This window comes from Geotrypetes seraphini, chromosome 3 (genome assembly GCF_902459505.1).
Source record: "Geotrypetes seraphini chromosome 3, aGeoSer1.1, whole genome shotgun sequence".
NCBI classification, from domain to species: Eukaryota; Metazoa; Chordata; class Amphibia; order Gymnophiona; family Dermophiidae; genus Geotrypetes; species Geotrypetes seraphini.
Genome location: NC_047086.1, coordinates 139,916,613 through 139,937,255, shown reverse-complemented (window position 1 = coordinate 139,937,255; position 20,643 = coordinate 139,916,613). Strand labels below are relative to the sequence as shown.

At 44.5% G+C, this 20,643-nt stretch overlaps 1 protein-coding gene across 7 annotated transcripts in view; it reads left to right on the top strand.

The window, feature by feature from the left end:
• LOC117358256 (cGMP-dependent protein kinase 2-like) overlaps positions 1-20,643 on the top strand; it is a 98,329-nt gene that overhangs the window by 68,023 nt on the left and 9,663 nt on the right. For all 7 annotated transcript variants that reach the window (XM_033939958.1, XM_033939964.1, XM_033939963.1 and 4 more), the window contains 7 exons: positions 439-581; positions 5,548-5,637; positions 9,739-9,880; positions 11,375-11,538; positions 11,977-12,093; positions 14,020-14,082; positions 19,721-19,796. In XM_033939958.1, the coding sequence (XP_033795849.1) occupies positions 439-581; positions 5,548-5,637; positions 9,739-9,880; positions 11,375-11,538; positions 11,977-12,093; positions 14,020-14,082; positions 19,721-19,796 (795 nt within the window). The remainder of the gene's footprint in view (positions 1-438; positions 582-5,547; positions 5,638-9,738; positions 9,881-11,374; positions 11,539-11,976; positions 12,094-14,019; positions 14,083-19,720; positions 19,797-20,643) is intronic.

Below are 20,643 nucleotides of genomic sequence, written 5' to 3'. Positions count from 1 at the left end.
CATAGAAAATAAATATTCCAAGAGATATATTTGAAAACTATTATGTGCATTTATTTTTTTCTAAATAAGTACAGCAGTATGAGTGTTCACTAATGCTCATACAGTACTATGTTTAATTGAACCCACTCTTCAATTTTGTAATGAAAATTAAACAATTCCATATTCCTTGATATACTATACAAGGGTTTGCTGAAAAGTTCTCAGCCCAACCAAGAAGAGAATAATGTGGATATGGTTCAATCAATGATCTGAAACAATGTCAAAGCATAAAATTTTGTTTCTGCAAATTGGCACTTAATGAAATAAGATAACATTCTTTTCAGCTACAGTCGCAAAATAACACTCAGAATTTAAAAAGTGGGTTGGTTGGGCTGAGAACTTTTCAGCACTCCATCGTACACTGGAGCATTGCTTTAATGCTCTCTATCAATCTCCTAGGTATCATGGGGGCCCGGGAAGCCGGTTGAGTATTTTGCCTTGAAGAAAATTCGTAAAGTGCACATTGTCCAAACCTGCCAGGAAGAACATGTGAAAATGGAGAGGCAGGTGTTGCTACAGAGCCACAGCCCTTTTGTAGTCAGGTAAAAGCATTACATGAACTCATCTCTCCTATTCTTCATTATGTACAGACATTGTAACAACAATTGTCAGATTATTACTACTACTACTACTTATTACTTATATAGCACTGAAAGGCGTACGCATTTAATAAGACGATCCCTGGTCGGAAGAGCTTGCAATCTAACTTGGACAGACAGACATGACATATAGGGTTTGGGATGCAGAACCAAAGGTGAGAGGAATTAGGAGTTGAAGCACTCTCAAAGAGGTGGGCTTTTAACTGGGCCTTGAACACTGCCAGAGACGGAGCCTGCCATAAGGATTCGGGCAGCTTGGGGAGCAAGGTAGAAGCAACATAGAAGGGACAGTGCAGCAATGTAGAAAGTCTGGACAGAGTCTGGAGTTGGCAGTTGAAGAGAAGGGCACAGATAGGAGGAATTCTCTGTCACAAGAAAAATAGGGGCAAACAGACTACAAAGCTATATAGCAAAAATAAAAAGCAGAAGGTATAAAGGCTCCATAAAAACATCTTTATTAATATTAAAATCCCAGGTGCAAAAAAGATGGACTTCCAATGTCACTTAACATAGGCAACGGAACACTTTTTTGTTTGGGGGGAGTCCACAAGCTGCGCCCCAGACCTTGCCAAAACTCCACCCCAGACCACTCCCCCATAATAGTACTAATTGTAATACTATTTTTTTCCTTTCATTTTTCATATATATATATATATACACACATAATATAATCTTATTAACAATACATAATGTTTAACCACAAAATTAAACTACACAAAGTATATTGTATGTATGCTTCTCAACATTCATTCCTACCAGAACACAGATAACCCCTATGCAAATACAGGACCACAAACTAAAGTACTAATATATATAAACGAAACCCAAAGATTCAAGACTCTGCATGCAGTACAACCCCAGATAATTAGAAAAAAATGCATTTCTTCCTTAACACTACAAAATATAGACAGCAGATGTAAATTCCCACAATTGGCACAATTCAGTCACTAAATTGAAAATAAAATCATTTCCCCTACCTTTGTTGTCTGGTGATTTAATTAGTTTCTGGTTGGACTTCCTTCTAACTATGCATCCAACATTTTTTTCTTTCTGCCTCCTGCATGCTTCCTCTCCTCTGGATCTCATTCCCTTCCCCAATCAACATCTCCCTCTGTCCCTCCATGAGTCCAATTTTTCTTCCTCTCTCCTCCACCCTTATTGGCATCATGTCTCCCTTTCTCTCCCTACTCTGTTATGATCTTGCATCTCTCTGTTCTGCCTCAGGGTCTCTCCCCTTCTGTCTCTTCTGTCTGCATCTCCCATAGTCCAGCATTTGCCTCCTGTCTTTCCCCTTTGGTCCAGGCCTCTCTCTCTCTCTCCCTCTCTGTCTTTCTTCTGCTTACAACCCCTCCCCCCCCCCGTCCTATTGGCAACATGCCTCCCTCTCTCTCCCTACTCTATTATGATCTTGCATCTCAATGTTCTTCCTTAGGGCTGTCTTCCCCTCTGTCTCTTTTGTCTGCACCTCCCATAGTCCAGAATCTGCCTCCTGTCTTTCCCCTTTGGTCCAGGTCTCTCTCTCTCTCTCTCTCTCTCTCTGTCTTTCTTCTGCTTACAACAACCCCCCCCCCCCCCCCAGCATTTGTTCTCCTTTCTTCCAGGTCTTTCTCTGCTTCTCTCTCCTTCCTTTCTCCCTCCCTGGTCCAGAATCTTTCCACCTCTCTGCAGTCTCTTTCTCTCTCTTCCCTCTATACACCCCCAAGTCCAACATCTGCCCCCTCTCTTCTGCCTCCCCTTTGTTTCATGTTTCTCCTTCTCTCTATCTTTCTTCTGCTAACATTTTGAGCCTTCCCACCTTTGATCCTGGTCTTTCTGTCTCTCTCACTCTCTTTGTCTTCCCCCTCCATAGGGCCTGGCATCTCTCTCCTCGGTTCAGGGTGTTTCCCCTCTCTAACCCCTCTAGTCCAGCATCTGCTCTGTCTTCCGTTCAAATATCCCGCCCCTCCTTTTTTATCCCTGCCCCCAGTGTCCAGATCCAGCTCTCTGGCAATTCCCATCCCACCGGGGCCCTCGCAATGGGCGGGGCCTTACATCTGCTGCTTCCCGTGCTGTGACCGCCACCACAGCCAACATTTAAAGCTAATTACAGCAGCCTACAGAGCGAACCTAGCAGGCTGCCGTCAGTCTCCGCAGCATGTTCCCTCTGCCGCGGTCCCATCCCTCCTCTGATGTCAGGGGCGGGAACGCAGCAGAGAGAACGTGCTAAGGAGACTGATGACAGCCTGCCAAGTTTGCTCTGCAGGCTGCCGTAATTAGCTTTAAAGGAGGGAATCTGGAGGATGCTGAGGGGGAAGCCGAGGAAGACAACCTCAAACCTGGTCCACAGTCTGTGAGCCTCAGCTGCAGGAGGGAGGAAAGGGGGCTGGGGTCGTGCCAGTGTCAATTTTTGGGGAGGACACGGCCCCTGTGATCCCCCCCATTCCGACGCCTATGTCACTTAAAATATGCCCAATGTGTTTCAGCTCCATAGCACCCGCGTCAGGGGCAACATTAAATCATTCAGTCTTGAGTCTGATATGCAGATAGAAGACCATATCTGTATCTAATATAATAAAACCCTAGATGCGCATGCGCACTCTTACCTGCGTGTTCCATGATCTCTGATCCATGATCAGTAGGTCTGTGGCGGCAGGAATGAGCATGCGCGAATCCCCAGCCTTACAGTACCTACCTTCACTCGCCGGCAGGACTGGCCGCCAGCGCTGGACTCCCTGCTCTCCACAAGATCGCGGTGTCGGCTCCTCTCACGAGCATCAGAGAAGGCTTCTGACGCTGGCGGGGATCGAGAGGAGCTGCTGCGACACTTTTAATCTTAAAAAAAAATTCGCCTAGAGCAGGCCAGACCGCGGGGTGGTCAGGGAAGCGCCGACAAAAAAGACTCCAGCCGCGAGCCACTCAACGGGACCAGGCAGGCAGGCAGCCACGCGAGGGAGGCCAACAGAATGAAAAAAAAGGTAACGTGCAGGGAGAAGCTGGGCCTGCCTGCAACGAACGCAATAAGGGAAGGGGGGCCCTTGGAGCAGGCTAGACCGTGGGAAGAGAAGGGGAAGGGGCCAAAAGGAGCAGGCCAGGCCACATTGTGGTAAGAGTAGGTAAGGGGGGTGGGGGAAAATGCTGCTACTGCTGCACAGGAACCTGGAGGGGAAGGGAAATACCGCTGCTGCTGCTGCTGCACAGGGAAGTGGGGGGGGGGGGGGGGGGAGAGGAGGAGTGTGTGGCGTAGTGGTTGAAGCTACAGCCTCAGCACCCTGGGATTGTGGGTTCAAACCCCGTGCTGCTCCTTGTGACCCTGGGCAAGTCACTTAATCCTCCATAGCCCCAGGTATGTTAGATAGATTGTGAGCCCACCGGGACAGATAGGGAAAATGCTTGAGTACCTGATTGTAAAATCGCTTAGATAACCTTGATAGGCGGTATATAAAAATCCGAATAAACTTGAGGGAAATGCTGTTGCTGCTGCACAGGGAAATGCAGGGAAAAAATGACAGACAGACAGCAGGAGGGAGTGAGGGAGACAGAAAGAAAAGAAGAAAGACACAGGGGCAGGAAGAGGGACAGAAAGACAGAGAAAGGGGGCCAGGAAGAGAGACAGTGGGAGGGAGAGAGACAGAAAGAAAGAAAGACAGACGGACATATATTCTAGCACCCGTTAATGTAACGGGCTTCAAGACTAGTGCATATATATATTCACCTAGAAACCAATGATTTCAGCATAGAAAGTAGCTCCTTGAAAATGTCTTCACACCCTTGTACATTTTTCACATTTTGCTGTCAAAACACATTAAGGTAGGAGTTTGAGACAAAGCTGTAACTTCCTCATGTCTTATTTGAATTTTAGGTGAAAGTTAAAAACTTTTTAAATATATGAGTGATTCTTAATGTTGTACTGTATATTTACTGATTGTTCCAATCTTCTTTTGTCTTATAATATTATAAACCGCATCAAACCGCTCAGGTGAATAGTGGTAGAGAAATAAATTTTCATGTTAATTTTAATGTTCTTTAACCAACAATGTTCTAACAGAGAAATTCAGTTCAAGTAAAGTCTCCCAGAGTACCTCCATAGTTATTACTGCAGGTCTCTCCAATTCCTGGAAGATTCTTGTGCTCCCACCCAAAAAGAGAGTTCCTCTAATGTTAAGCACCAGAGACCGGCTACACTAACCTCTTAGGAATGGTTCCTTCTCTAGGGTAGAAACCGTTAAAGGCAGGCCCATGTCCTGGCATTCGCAGATTCCCTTCCAGGTTGAAAGGGCGCGGTCCGACTACCCTACTAAGTGACACCCTCTTAGTGCTGAAATTCACAAGGCTCAGCGGGGCAGAAGAAATGACAGCCAGGGATCTGTTGATGGGCAAAACCCTTCTAAAGTTGTTTAACAGAGTGGTGGAGCTATCCATGGTTTGTTGGGAGCTACCCTGGATGCACCTTTCTCCTTCTCCATACTGGGAGATTGGATACATGCAGTAAACAACTGAATCATGCGTGACATCATCATGTAGCATCCGCACATGCGTGGACTTCCTCCCTGCCCGAAAAGAGCAGGCAGTGGGTGAGCAGGGCTAGGGGCGCTTGGGGGTGGGATTAGGGTGGGAATGGGCGTAACTAGGTGGGCCTGAGGGCAGGGCTAGGGGGTCAGGGTTTTCCTAAAGGAAAATCTGGCAAGCCTAGTGAGGATTCCATGCCTGTTCACTAGATATGCTATCACATCCTGCTTCTTTAAAACACTGTGAATTGCGCATTTTAGACAGAAATATGTGAAAAATGTACATCGGTGTGAAAGCTTTCGCAAGGCACCATGTGATTGTGTGAGATTTCTTTTTTTAATTTCTCTTTCACTGTGTCCTTGTCTTCCATCTCCCCTCCTCATTTGTTTTGGTGTCTCATTTCTCCCTCTTCTCTCCTCTTCAGACTGTATGAAACATTTAGAGATAGCAGATATGTGTATATGGCACTTGAGTTCTGTGAAGGAGGGGAGCTGTGGACAAAGCTGCGAGAGGCGTAAGTACAAGCGGTATCTCTGCTTGGAGCTGTATGAGCTTGTGTGACCTCTTAGTTGGGCTGTAGAGGGCAAGAAGGACAAAAGTAGCCCCTGCAATCAGTGGCATAGTGCGGGGGGGGGGGGGTATGTGTGTTATGGGACTAAAGCATGCCAGACAATTGCGTGCAGACAAAAGCGCTAAGACAAATGTGCAAAGGATGTCAGCATGCCGGTTTAAAAGGTAAATTTAAAGCGCTGTGAGGGGGAGTGGGGGGGGGAACTCCCCCACTTTACTTAGAAGTGTTGCCGCTGCCGTGAGAGAACCCCCACTTACAGAGGAAAGTGTAATTTTTCTCTAAACACTGGGAAAAATTACACTTTCCTCTCTAATGGGGGGTGTCTTCCCCCCAAACTCCCCAAAGGCAGCACCAACACTTCTAAGTAAAATTGGGGGTTCCCCCCTTCCCCACTCAGAGCACTTTAAATTTACCTTTTAATCCAGCGTGCTGACATCCTGCGTGCATTTGTGTTAGTGCTTTTGTCCTCGTGTGATTGTCCCATGTACTTTCGTCTATAAAACGAGGTGGTGGGGTGCAGTCCACCCCAAGCATGGTTTTCTTCGGGGCACTGGTACCCCTCTTCCTGTTCTCCACCCCCCCCACTCCTCCCCCCTGTTGCACACATGCCCCTTCCCCCTGTACCTTTCTAACTTTGGTGCGAGCAGCCGCAAACTTGCTGTTAGCGTCGGCTTCAGCGGTCTCTCTGATGTCACTTCCAGGACCCGCACCTAAGAGGTGATGTAGGAGAGAGCGCTGAAGCCGACATGGGCAGCACGTTCGCAGCTGCTCAACCTGAAGATAAAAAGGTACAGTGAAGGGGCGCACGCAGCAGGGGTGGGGGTGGGGAAGAGGATGGGAGGGGCGCCACCCAACCTCGCAACACCACTGTCTGCAATCACAGAGAGTGGCAGAGAGATGCAAAGTTGTTTCCAAGTGGTGTCTCATGCCCACATGGAAAGGAAGCAGACAGTGGCATGTGGTGACATTTATAGCACAGGGGGTGATTCAACAAATGAACTTTCCCTTGAAGGCCCTGACCACTTGCTATTGGAAGAAGAAGCCATCAAAAGTAATGTTCTTGTATGGCTTCACCTGCCAGGGACTCAAATCCACAAATGCTAACCACTTGTATACAGTAGGAAAGAGAGTGTCCAATCATTGCTCTTTAAAATTATTACAAGTCACTGAAGGGATGTCCATCCAAGAGAGACTCTGCAGCCTGATTCCGCACTTACTATTGGTTGACACAAAGCTCCACAGTGACCCAAAGAGTGGTGGAAAACTAGAATGCTCTTCCGGAGTCTGTCACAGGGGAAAACACCCTCCAGGGATTCAAGACAAACTTAGACAAGTTCCTGCTGAACTGAAACGTATGCAGGTAGGGCTAGTCTCAGTTAGGGCGCTGGTCTTTGACCAGAGGGCCACCGCGTGAGTGGGCTGCTGGGCACGATGGGCCACTGGTCTGACCCAGCAGCGGCAATTCTTATGTTCCTATTTTCTTAGTTACCGGGAAATTAGAGGAGATTGTGACTCATGGACCACAGGTCTTCCTTTATGCTAGTGGGCTGTGTAACTACATGCAACTCCCCTGAGCGGTGTGCTTTGAGATAGAAGAGAATAGTGGAAGGATGAGGGTTACCAGATTTTTCATTTGGAAAATCTGGACCCCCTAGACCCACCCCCAGGCCCGCCCAGCTCCACCCATCCCCTGCCCCATCCCCGTTGTCATTGTTCCTCTGCACAAAAAGGGTTGCAGAGCGGAGGCTGCAAATTACAGACCAGTAAGTCTCACATCAATAGTGTGTAAACTCATGGAAACTCTACTTAAAGGGAAATTAGACACGATATTGGATGAGGGGAATCTGAGGGATCCCTGTCAACATGGATTCACTAGGGGCAGGTCATACCAATCCAATCTTATCAGCTTCTTTGACTGGGTGACAGGAAAGCTAGACTCGGGAGAGTCTCTGGACATAGTGTACTTGGATTTCAGTAAAGCGTTTGACAGTGTCCCACACCGTAGACTATTAAATAAGATGAAATCGATGGGGTTAGGTGAGAAGCTAATGGCATGGGTCAATGATTGGCTGAGTGGAAGACTTCAGAGGGTGGTGGTCAATGGTACCCTCTCTAAGACATCGGAGGTGACTAGCGGAGTGCCACAGGGCTCAGTCCTGGGACCATCCCTTTGTAACATATTTATAAGGGACTTGACCCGAGGGCTTCAGGGAAAAGTAGCGCTGTTTGCCGACGTCGCCAAACTGTGTAATATAGTAGGTGAAAGCAATCTCACGGATGGTATGACGCAGGATCTGATCAAGTTGGAAAACTGGTCCTCGACATGGCAGCTGGGCTTCAACGCAAAGAAGTGTAAGGTGATGCATCTCGGCAGCAGAAATCCATGCAGAACATACACCTTGAATGGAGAAACACTAGCTACGACTTCAGAAGAACGGGACTTGGGAGTAATCATCAGTGCAGACATGAAGGCTGCCAAACAGGTAGAGAAGGCCTCATCCAAGGCAAGGCGACTGATGGGATGTATCAATAGAAGCTTCGTCAGCCGTAAACCTGAAGTCATAATGCCACTGTACAGAACCATGGTGAGACCTCATCTGGAGTACTGTGTGCAATTCTGGAGGCCACATTACCGTAAAGATGTACTTCGAGCTGAGTCAGTCCAGCGAATGGCCACTAGGATGGTCTCCGGACTCATGGGTCTCTCATACGAGGAAAGACTGGGCAAGTTGCAGCTCTACTCTCTAGAGGAGCGCAGGGAGAGGGGTGACATGATTGAGACATTTAAGTACGTCACAGGTCGTGTCGAGGTGGAAAACGACATATTCTTTCCTAAGGGAACTTCAGTCACAAGGGGGCACCCGCTCAAACTCAGAGGAGGGAGATTTGGTGGTGACACCAGGAAGTATTTCTTTACAGAAAGGGTGGTGGATCACTGGAACAAACTACCGGTGCAGGTGATCAAGGCCACTAGCTTGCTCGACTTTAAGAATAAATGGGACATCCAGTGGGATCTCTAAGTGGGTCAAGCAGCACTCTGACTTAATGGGGTGGGACAGTAGAGTGGGCAGACTTGATGGGCTATAGCCCTTTTCTGCCGTCATCTTTCTATGTTTCTATGTTTCTAAGGAGGACACGTCCAAGGAAGGAGTAGGAGGCTCCCTTAGCCGAGGGGGGGAGGGGAGACACTATAAAAGGGGAGAGAAGAGAAGATTCCTGCCAGAGCCCTGATCTCCCACCAGAGCCTTTGTACTGAGGGTGACGCCTGGAATGCTGATTGCTTGTGGGGAGGCAAGAGTCTAAGGGTTTGCAGAAGAGCGGAGAAATAGCGAGGAGGAAGAGGAAACTTGGTGGGGTTTACCACAAAGAGAGAAAAAAAAGACTTTGCTCATCCAGGGGATCACCAGGAGAGGACAGAGACAAAGTGGGAGTGGAAGAGTGGAAAATGAAGGGGAATACTAAGGAGATAGTTTGGGGTGACTTTAATTTGACATGCTTGAAACCAGTTCATTCCACCCTTGAACTGAGTTGTAAATAGTTCCTGCTTTCATTCTTCAATCAAATTAAATGTTCCAGTGATCAATTTCACCAGAGTGCCAACTTGGTTTCTTTGACAAGAGGTTAAGTTTAAGGACTGAGTGCGATTGAGCCCCGAAATTGTGATCCTCTGGCCAAGACAAAGTTAGACAAGTTTCTGTTGAACAAGAACGTGCGCTGGTAGGGCTAGTCTCAGTTAGGGTGCTGGTCTTAGACCAGAGGGCCGCCGCGTGAGCGGACTGCTGGGCATGATGGACCACTGGTCTGACTCAGCAGTGTCAATTCTTATGTTCTTATGTTCTTACTGGGTTTACCCAGCCCCGGCCTAAGCCCAGCACAGAGTAAACTGATCCCCGAACACATTTATTTTTCTGAGCCCTGACTACAGGTGTCCCAACCCTGGACCGACTGGCCGGAGCCTGCAAACTGCATGCGGTTGGGACCAGGGCTACATACATATTCTGGGGTTGTAAAAGTTTAGCTTGCTTCCTGTCTGATTATTTTCAGGAAGTACTTTACTGAAGAAGTGACCATCTTCTGTACTGCCTGTGTAGTGGAGGCATTGGATTATTTGCACAGCAACAGAATTGTCTATCGGGATTTGAAGCCTGAGAATCTCATGATGGACAAGCACGGATATGTCAAACTGGTACGTATATATATATCTATATCTATAGTGATAATAAGCAAAAAAGTATAAGAGCAATTCTAAAATCTAAGCACTCGTATTAATGTGTACATGATCCATCTAATTCCATAAACTTGCATGAACAATTTCACACTTAGTATGCAAAGTCGTATCTGTAAGTTATGGAACAGTGTCGGATACACGCTAACTTAATTGTTAAATTAGTTGCTATTGGTTTTAATAAACCAATAACTGGTGCCAATTCATGCTAATTGGCACTTCATTTGGGGGTGGATTCAGCACTTGGTCACTTAAACAGGTCCGCATAAAAGTCAGTCCTACCTATATGTGGTGCCCTGTAGCCAGTTAAGTGCCAAATATCGCATTTAACCGGCTGTGCTTTAGCCAGTTCCGCCACCCCACAAATCTAATGCCAGTGCCCAGATGTAGCCCAGCATTGAATTTCTAGGTACAGCACCAGCGCCAGCAAAATGCTGATCATCATCAGCAGAAGATTGACTCCAGACAATCTGTAAGTTAGGTGGGCATTTACAGATTGGTGCATAGGTGGAAGTTTGGCATTCACCTGTCTATGTGCCATTATTTATGTGCAAAATCTGCATGTAAATGTGAGCACCTATGTTATAGAACAGTGGTTCCCAACCCTGTCCTGGGGTACCACCAGCCAGTCGGGCTTTGAGGATATCCCTAATGAATATGCATGAGAGAGATTTGCATACCTGTCACTTCCATTATATGCAAATCTCTCTCATGCATATTCATTAGGGATATCCTCAAAGCCCGACTGGCTGGTGGTCCCCCAGGACAGGGTTGGGAACCACTGTTATAGAATCCACATTGTCCGCAGACGACACAAAGAGAAAATTCTTTTTTTTAAATCGTGTTTAATATCTCATAAATGGAACCTGCTATGACATTTGTTATTTGGCAAAACTTGAAAACATCCTACGGTTTAGTTTCCGGAGGCCAAAATGAATTTTGGTGAATCAAGCTCTTCATGTATGTTTGAGAAGATCTTGTTTCTAATTTGTATACATTTGGATAGATTTCACTTATCGGCTTTTGGATGTATAGGTAGTGGCGTACTAAGGGTGAGCGGCGCACGAGGTGGTGGTGCCCCTCCCTTGCCCTCTTCCCCACCCCCACCTGCTGTGCATGCGCCCCCCCTTCCCTTTCCCCATATCTTTTTCACTTCTTCGGCATGAGCAGTATGCTCACGTCAGTGTTGGCTCGCCTTTTGAGATCACTTCCTAGGTGCGGGTCCCGGAAATGACGTCAGAGAGAGCGCCGATGCTGACATGAGCAGCAACCTCGCACCGGGGAAGTAAAAAATGTAGAGGGGAAGTCAAGGGGGTACCGCACCCTTAGGAAGACCATGCCTGGGGCGGACTGCCCCCCCCAGCACCCCCTTACTATGCCACTGTGTATAGGTAGAGGTTGCTCAATGGTGTTGTGTATGAGAGTGCAATTTGGTTGTAATTTGTGTACCTTTAGGTAGATTTTGGTTTTGCAAAGTTGTTGCCGAAAGGAGAGAAGACGTACTCCTTCTGTGGCACGCCAGAGTACCTGGCACCTGAAATTCTGCTCAATGAGGGCCATGATTTTGCTGTGGATTTCTGGATGCTAGGAATTTTGATCTTTGAACTGTTGGTGGGACGGTGAGTGCATTTATTGAAATACTTTTTACTTTCTTCAGGCTGCCTTCTCTAGCCTTTCCTGCTTTAGCTGCACTACCAAGAAGTCCATGTGTCTCCTACGACTGTTGGCCTCATTATCGAATTAGGAATTTATTGCAATTTGCAAAGCTTTATGCATTGCATTAAGTGGTCTCTAGCATTGTGGCCTGTGAGACAATAATATTGGTGTCTAAAGTCATCGAGGTACTACATTTATTTATTAAATTATTTCATTTTCTATCCTGTTTTCCCCGGCGAGCTGAGCGTGTTACAGGTTAAAATATGTGATAGTTAACGGGTACAATTTGCCATAGCTACAGTACAAAGACATCGATGGATGCCTGTCCAGAAGGGTGAGATATTGTTTCTAGGACACAAGTTCGGACTGAGGAATAATTCATTCTTACCTCTTTCCCCTAGACCACCTTTCTGTAGCTCGGACCCCCAGAGGATTTACAGTAGGATCCTAGATGGTGAGATCTACTTTCCCACGTATGTCAGTGAGGCAGCATGTTCCATCATCTCAAAACTCTGCAGGTATGTCATCTGAAAGACTCTTATCCACACTGGGTTTTTTGTTCTATTTTTTTTGCACCCTTTTCTGAACTTTGGAATGCATAGGTTTTGCGCTTCGTGCACAGTCCCCTTGAGTAAGGTCCAGGCTTTTTCTACGGATTCCGTCTTCCCTATGTTGCCTTTGAGTTTCTTTCCCACCATTTCCCTCATGGCATCATAATTTCCTTTTTTGAAGTTGAGTGCTGTCGTTGTGGTTCTTTTCCCCTTTGATGATCCAATTTCAAGCCTGCACTGGATCGTGTTGTGATCGCTGTTACCTAGCGGGGCTAATACCGCCACTTCCTTTGCTGGCCCCCCTAGTCCGTTGAAGATTAGGTCAAGAGTGGCATCGCCCCGTGTTGAACGGCCTCTGCCACTTCACTGCCTACGCAATGCCATTTGGAGGACAGTTCTATAAATGGGTGCCTATTCTGAAAGTCAGGAGTTCTTAATTCAGTCCTTGGGGCACACCAGTCTGATTTTCAGGATACAAACACTAACCTCCTCTTCTACGAAACAGCGCTAGCGGTTTTTAGTGCAGAGAGCCGCGCTGAATGGCCCGCACTGCTCCCGATGCTCATTGAGTTCCTATGAGCGTCGGGAGCAGTGCGGGCCATTCAGCGCGGCTTCCCGTGCTAGAAATTGCTAGCGCGGTTTCATAGAAGAGGGGGGTGAATATGAATGAGATAAATTTGCATATAATGGAGGTAGAGCATGCAAATTTATTTCATGAGTATTCAGTAGGGTTGTCCCGAAAACCCCCAATGGCTTTAGGCAGCCTAAAGCACCTAAGTACTGTAGTTATTTAATAGTGGCCTGTTTTTAGAATGCTGTTGATTGTTTTTGTATGTTTTAAATTATGAGTGTATTTTGTAACTCGCTCAGAATTGCAGGACGTAGCGAGTACTTAGGTGCTTTAGGCTGCCTAAAGCCATTGAGGTTTTTCGGGACAACCCTACTGAATACTCATGAAATAAATTTGCATGCACTACCTCCATTATATGCAAATTTATCTCATTCATATTCACCCCCCTCTTCTATGAAACTGCGCTAGCAGTTTCTAGCGTGGGGAGTTGCGCTGAATGGCCCGAGCTGCTCCCGATGCTCATAGGAACTCAATGAGCGTCGGGAGCAGCGCGGGCCATTCAGCGCGGCTCTCTGTGCTAAAAAAACGCTAGCACTGTTTCGTAAGTATGGACTCTTAGAGGTAACCTTTAAAAAATTGTGTTGTTATCATTCCGTAAAATTTCTCTCAATAGACTATGTAATCTGAAGCCTTGCTAAATTCTTTCATGGAGCTGCTGGTTTGTCAGGTGTATGATCAGTAAAGCCTTAGGACCTGAAAACAAAGAATCAGGACAACTAGCACCAGAGAGGGAGTGGATATTATAGAAGTGTTACTGGTACCTGTCCTAGGGTTACCAGATGTCCGGATTTCACAGGACATGTCTTCCTTTTGAGGACATGTGGGGTTTTGAAAAGCTTCCTGACAAAATCGTGTCGGGAAGGGGCATCCGCGCATGCGTGGACACAATGCGGGGATATCACGTGCACGAGCATGTGCGCGTGACATCATTGCCTTGCATTCGCGCATGCACAGATGCTGCCTGGGGGGCGGGGCTAGGAGGGCGGAACGGGGCAGAAATGGGCGGTCCTGGGGGCATGGCCATGGGTCCAGATTTTTACTTCACGAAATATGGTAACCCTAACCTGTCCATATATCATTTCTCACAGGGTTTTTTCTTCCCTCGCAAACTGAGGGCTGATATTCCCTTGCCTGTAGTCTTTGCCAATCATTGAGCCCATCATAGGCTGAGCGTTACGTTCCAGTTAGCGGCAAGAAAAGAACATAGGATCCCCCTTCATCAGTGATTTGACAAATATCTTTTTCTTTTAATGAACTGCCAGGAATCGACCAGGTCGAAGACTTGGGAATGCTAGAAATGGAATCCGAGGTATCAAGAAACACAGGTAATGAGATAATTTCACTTATATAATGATTCCATTTCCTGGGCACACTTCCGCCTTGCCCCCAATTTCTTTTAAGAAAATCCAAACCAGGTTATAAAGGGGCATAAATATACATATACATTAAAATACAACATTAAAAATAAAACATAGGCAAAATATGTGACCCTAATTGCTTGCCCAAGGAACAGTAATATCCAAAATAAATGTAAACTCTAAAATAGGATATCACTACATAATGTACAGTAAATAGGAAAGGAAGAGACTTACAGCATGGACTGAGGGTAGAAAGGTGGTAATATAGTCCTTCCGTTTTTTTGTCTTTTTTGACACATCTCAATGAAATGCAACATTATGTAAAATCTGAATTAAAAGGACATTTACATGTAGTAGTTTTAGAAATTGTAAGTACTATTTACATGTTTAAAGAGAAGATTTACACCAGTAGATCAGCATACTCATACTGAGGTACATTTCTAAAGCATTTTATACATGTAAAATCAGTCTTACATACAGAAAATGGTTTTTGCAAAATTGTGCAGCTGCATACACGTGCTCAGTGTGTAGGTATTCCTTGAGGCCTAGAATAGGCAGAGTGGAGACAGTTACAGTAGATGTGAGTATTTTACAAAATATCCGGATAGTCCACACACACACATTTACAACTTTGGAGCAGGTGTAAATTTGTGTACAGTATTTCACTTTTTCCATTGAGTACCTGAATAAATTAATGTAAACCGTTCTGAGCTCCCTTGGGAGAATGGTATAGAAAACTGAATGAATAAATAAATAAATAAATTATTGAGAGGCTGGTTCTAACAGTCTATTTTATTCAGGCACATGGGAGCCCATGTTGCTTTCAATGAGACCAGGAGAAAGAAAGTCCAGGCTGTAAGACTACTCGAGGAGTTAAAGTGTACAGTAGAGTACAACATTTTTCCTACTAGGAAGAATCTATGTGGAAGTGGATATTAGGATGCAGAAACATTTACACCAGCTCTGGAGATGGAATAAATTCTGACACTTACTTGTACATAAGCTTTTTATAAACTACACTACAAGGGGGCCGCTGAAAAGTTCTCAGCCCAACCAAGAGAATGATATGGAGCCACAAAACTCACAAGTTATGCCATACTTTTCTTGACACTTTGTTTCAATGTAATGTAATGTAATGTAATTTATTTCTTATATACCGCTACATCCGTTAGGTTCTAAGCGGTTTACAGAAAATATACATTAAGATTAGAAATAAGAAAGGTACTTGAAAAATTCCCTTACTGTCCCGAAGGCTCACAATCTAACTAAAGTACCTGGAGGGTAATAGAGAAGTGAAAAGTAGAGTTAGAGGAAAAATAAAAATAAAATAAACATTTTAACAAGACAGCATTGATCTAAATACTTTGGAAGGTAGAAGAGAGGAGAGAAAGGAATAGAAGCAGAAGGGGGAGCCGTTGAACAGTAGAATTCTGGAGAAATTTAAATGATAGAAATAGAACAAAACAAAGACAAAAGGCAAAACAATAGATAAGATTAAAGATAAATCTTAAGCTGGAAAGAAAAATAAAATAAAACTTTGTCTTCAATGAGACAAATGTATCTAAGAAATGGGCACAAGTAGAGGGAAACCAAGCCATTGTGACATCGCTGATGAGATTGGCTCTTAGGCACTGGTGGAATAAGGCATTATGACATCACAATACAAGGGACCGCTGAAAAGTTCTCAGCCCAACCAAGAAGAGAATGACGTGGAGCCATAAAGCTTACAAGTTATTCCACACTTTTCGTTTCGCTTCATATCATTGAAATGAAAAGTGTCAAGAAAAGCGTGGAATAACTTGTAAGTTTCATGGCTCCACATCATTCTCTTCTTCGTTGGGCTGAGAACTTTTCAGCGGCCCTTCGTAGTACTTTTTAAGTCAAGTGGGCGCATTCTTGCCTTTATAAAATATACACAAAATATGTGTGTTAAAAGGGGGGTACCTAAGTGTGACTTTATAAAACTACCCTCGGTGCATGGATTACTTCTGCTGTTTTGTACTGCCAAGCCTGTAACAGTTCTGGAAATAGAAACCTCCAGATTGAACTTAATTGAAGATCTGATTGCTCTAGGCAGGTTCCAATAAAATCACAATGAACAAACTTAAAAGAAAACCAAATCTTTCATCTCCCTAGTCATGTGGAGGGCAATTTTTGAAAAAAAACCCATCCTGCTCATGATGTCCCCCCAAAATGTCCATCTCACAGCTATTTGTGAACTGGGAAAATGCCAGTATCTCCTGTTCAAAGATATATGAGAAGAATGTTCTTGCGCTGAAAACGTCCAAAGCGAACAGCCACTTTCCAAAATGAAATGTCCAAAATATGAACACCAAGAAAGTAGGTACAAGGATGTCTGTCTGGCATCGTTTGTACAACAGCCTCTTAAATTCTTGCCCCTCATCAAATAAAGTTCTTGAGCTCAAATGAAGTTATTGAGCTCAATCCAGGTGGGAATGCTTGCTTTTTAAATTTCCAGCTGATGAAAATTATGTCTTGATGTGTCTTAGCATGTCTGTTTGATTACATATATGTGTAGGGAACTCAAAAACACTTTTCCAGTTAACAGATACTACTAACTGGATATTTGGTGGCCAGGGTCCATGAGGGTGACGGGACTAAATCACGCGAGACAATGGCGCGCCGACAACTGAGCACAAGGCTGACGGCGCTCCGAAGAAAAGCACTATTTTAAAGGGCTCCGACGGGGGGTGTGGGGGGGGGAACCCCCCACTTTACTTAACAGACATTGCGCTGGCATTGTGGGGGGTTTGGGGGGTTGTAACCCCCCACATTATACTTAAAACTGAACTTTTCCCCTAAAAAACAGGCAAAAAGTTTGGTTTCAAGTTTAATGAGGGGGGTTACAACCCCCCAAACCCCCCCACAACGCCAGCACGATGTCTGTTAAGTAAAATAGGGGGGTTCCCCACCAACACCCCCCTTCGGAACCCTTTCAAATAGTGCTTTTCTTCGGCGCGCCGTCAACCTTGCGCTCAGTTGTCTGCGCTCAGTTGTTGGCGCGCCGTTGTCTTGCGCGATTTTGCCTATGAACCATCCATGAGCGTAGGGTTACCAGACGTCTGGATATCCCTGGACATGTCCTCCTTTTCGAGGACATATCCAGGGGTCCGGACGGCTTTTCAAAACCCGGCACTTTGTCCAGGTTTTGAAAAGCCTCCTCAAATCGCATCGGGCAGGGAGGAAGTCCGCAAATGCGCTGATGCCAAATGATGACATCACACGGTTACATCATCGCCTGGCATCATGCATGCGTAGACTTCCTCCCTGCTCGACAAGAGCAGGCAGTAGGGGGGTGGGGCTAGGGTGGGACTGGGGGTGGGTGTAGGAGTCCGGATTTTCCAACTGGAAAATCTGGCAACCCTACATAAGCGGAGCTTAGGCAGAGCCAGAAGTTATCTTCTTAGCTGAAATTTTCAGACTGCTAACTTGATGAAGCTAGGATAGCAATGAGTATTCTCACTTTATCCCATTAGCTATCCAGATGACTATTTGAATATTGTTCTCTCAGTATTGCCACTAGTGTGTGCTGAAACATGGTATTCAGCCCAGACCGGTATCCGGATGCTGGCGCTTCAAATTTGATAAAACAAAAACAAAATACTGCAGAACCGATGTACAAGGTATAAAAGTCTTATTTTTATTAAAGGAGATGCAGTGTAGCTTTTCAAGTTTATTAGGATTTTATATACCGCCTATCAAGGTTATCTAAGTGGTTTTACAATCAGGTACTCAAGCGTTTTCCCTCTCTGTCCTGGTGGGCTCACAATCTAGCTAACGTACCTGGGGCTATGGAGGACTGAGTGACTTGCCCAGGGTCACAAGGAGCAGTGCAGGGTTTGAACCCACAACCCCAGGGTGCTGAGGCTGTAGCTCCAACCACTGCGCCACACACTCCTCCACTCCTCCTTTTCAAACAAATGGCCCTCTTGTGTGAGTACATAGGACCTTTAAAAATAATTTTAATTTTAATTTTAAGAGTGCTCAGTGTGATATCTTATTCAAAACCAGCAGATTATGAGAATACAGATATATAATCCTTACATCATTGCACTCACCTCCCTACCAGCCCTAGTTAATTCAAGCAAACTTGTAATCAAAAATGTAGATAGATGAATACTTAGCTGAATTCACTGGATGTCAATCCGGTTGAAAAATATTGTAAAGTTCACCATTCATGAATAAGTTTGCTCAGAAAAGTTTTTTATCTTTAAAGGCTGATCATTGATGATAGTTGATTTGATGCAATGAATTATTCCATGTTGTTACTCCGTGTTGTTAAAGCTGGTTAAGAAATAATGTTGAATATAGTGAGCCTTCACCACAACCACAAAATCCAAATAGCAAATCAACGTGTGGCTAAAACATCTTAATCTAAAAACTCAAGCTGAGTGTCCGACATTTCCTCAACACCGATCGTGTTTCGCCAAGAATAGCGTCATCAGGAAGAAAAAACTAAAAATAAAACAAAGAATATGTTGTAGTTGTTGAATATCAAAAAATATTTTGAAAATAATTTCTAAAAAGATGCGACGTTTGTACGTCACACGTTGATTCGGCTCATTTGTTGAAACATCCCAGACGGCGTGTTCGTTCTTTTGGGAGACCCGAAGGTAACTTATTACTAACTTTTTAGAAATTAAATCAAAATATTTTTTGATATTCAACAACTACAACATATTCTTTGTTTTATTTTTAGTTTTTTCTTCCTGATGACGCTATTCTTGGCGAAACACGATCGGTGTTGAGGAAATGTCGGACACTCAGCTTGAGTTTTTAGATTAAGATGTTTTAGCCACATGTTGATTTGCTATTTGGATTTTGTGGTTGTGGTGAAGGCTCACTATATTCAACATTATTTCTTAACCAGCTTTAACAACACGGAGTAACAACATGGAATAATTCATTGCATCAAATCAACTATCATCAATGATCAGCCTTTAAAGATAAAAAACTTTTCTGAGCAAACTTATTCATGAATGGTGAACTTTACAATATTTTTCAACCGGATTGACATCCAGTGAATTCAGCTAAGTATTCATCTATCTACATTTTTGATTACAAGTTTGCTTGAATTAACTAGGGCTGGTAGGGAGGTGAGTGCAATGATGTAAGGATTATATATCTGTATTCTCATAATCTGCTGGTTTTGAATAAGATATCACACTGAGCACTCTTAAAATTAAAATTAAAATTATTTTTAATGATTTATAATCATTATTCAATATATAAATTCACTTTATGAGTTATATTGTTTAAATTGTGAATTAAGTTTATAGATTTTTTTCTCCAACCTATTTAGATTTTGATTTTCAGTACATAGGACCTAACACGGTCCGTGTTTCGGAAAACACTCCTTCGTCAGGGGTCCAGGATGTAGAAGTATATCAACGCAGAGAACTGAATAAAAACCTGTCCGTAGGAGGACAATTGAGTGAAAATCCTGTGAAGCTGCTACTCGCCGGTGCGCTAGAAGCAAAAATGAAAATTGCAAATTTGATGTAATTTTAACCGTAGTGGGCTGAACACTGGCCACATCATTTTTATTTCACACTCTGAATAATGTCTCTCTCTTACTCCCCAGATGGTTTCATAAGATTAAGTGGGAAAAATTAGCAGCACATCAACTCAGTGCTCCTACTGCATGGCTAATAAAAAAGGTAAGAGCCACTTTCTCAGTGTACCGGTAAGGGAATCCGTGTGTATTTGAGGTGGCCTCTGATGATAAAGGGAATGGAGAACCTTTCATATGCCGAAAGGTTAGACCAGTGGACTCAAAAACTCCAACCCTTTGCAGGGCCACATTTTGGATTTGTAGGTACTTGGAGGGCCTCAGAAAAAAAAGAGTTAATATCTTATTAAAGAAATGACAATTTTGCATGAGGTAAAACTCTTTATAGTTTATAAATCTTTCCTTTTGGCTAAGTCTTAATAGTAATATTGTCATTTATAGCTAAAGAGACATATGATCAAGAAACTGTTTCATTTTACTTTTGTGATTATGATAAACATACCGAGGGCCTCAAAATAGTACCTGGCAGGCCGCATGTGGCCTCCGGGCCACGTGTTTGAGACCACTGGGTTAGACAAACTGGGGTTCTTTACCCTGGAAAAGTGGAGACTGAGAGGAGACATGATACAGACGTATAAAATCATGAAAGGCATAGAGAAGGTGGAGAGGGGCAGATTCTTCAGACTAGCGGGGACAACAAAAACAAGAGGTCATTCAGAAAAACTGAGTGGGGACAGATTCAAAACGAATGCAAGGAAGTTCTTCTTCACTCAGAGGGTGGTGGATACCTGGAGCGCGCTTCCAAGTGAGGTGACAGGACAGAGTACAATAATGGGGTTCAAAAAGGACTGGGTGACTTCCTGGAAGCGAAGGGGATTGCAGGGTACAGATAGAGGGTTACTTTACAGGACATTAAGCGAAAAGGGTAAGAGAGTTTTAGGTTATGAGCACTATCAGGTCATGGACCTGAGGGGCCGCCGTGTGAGCGGACTGCC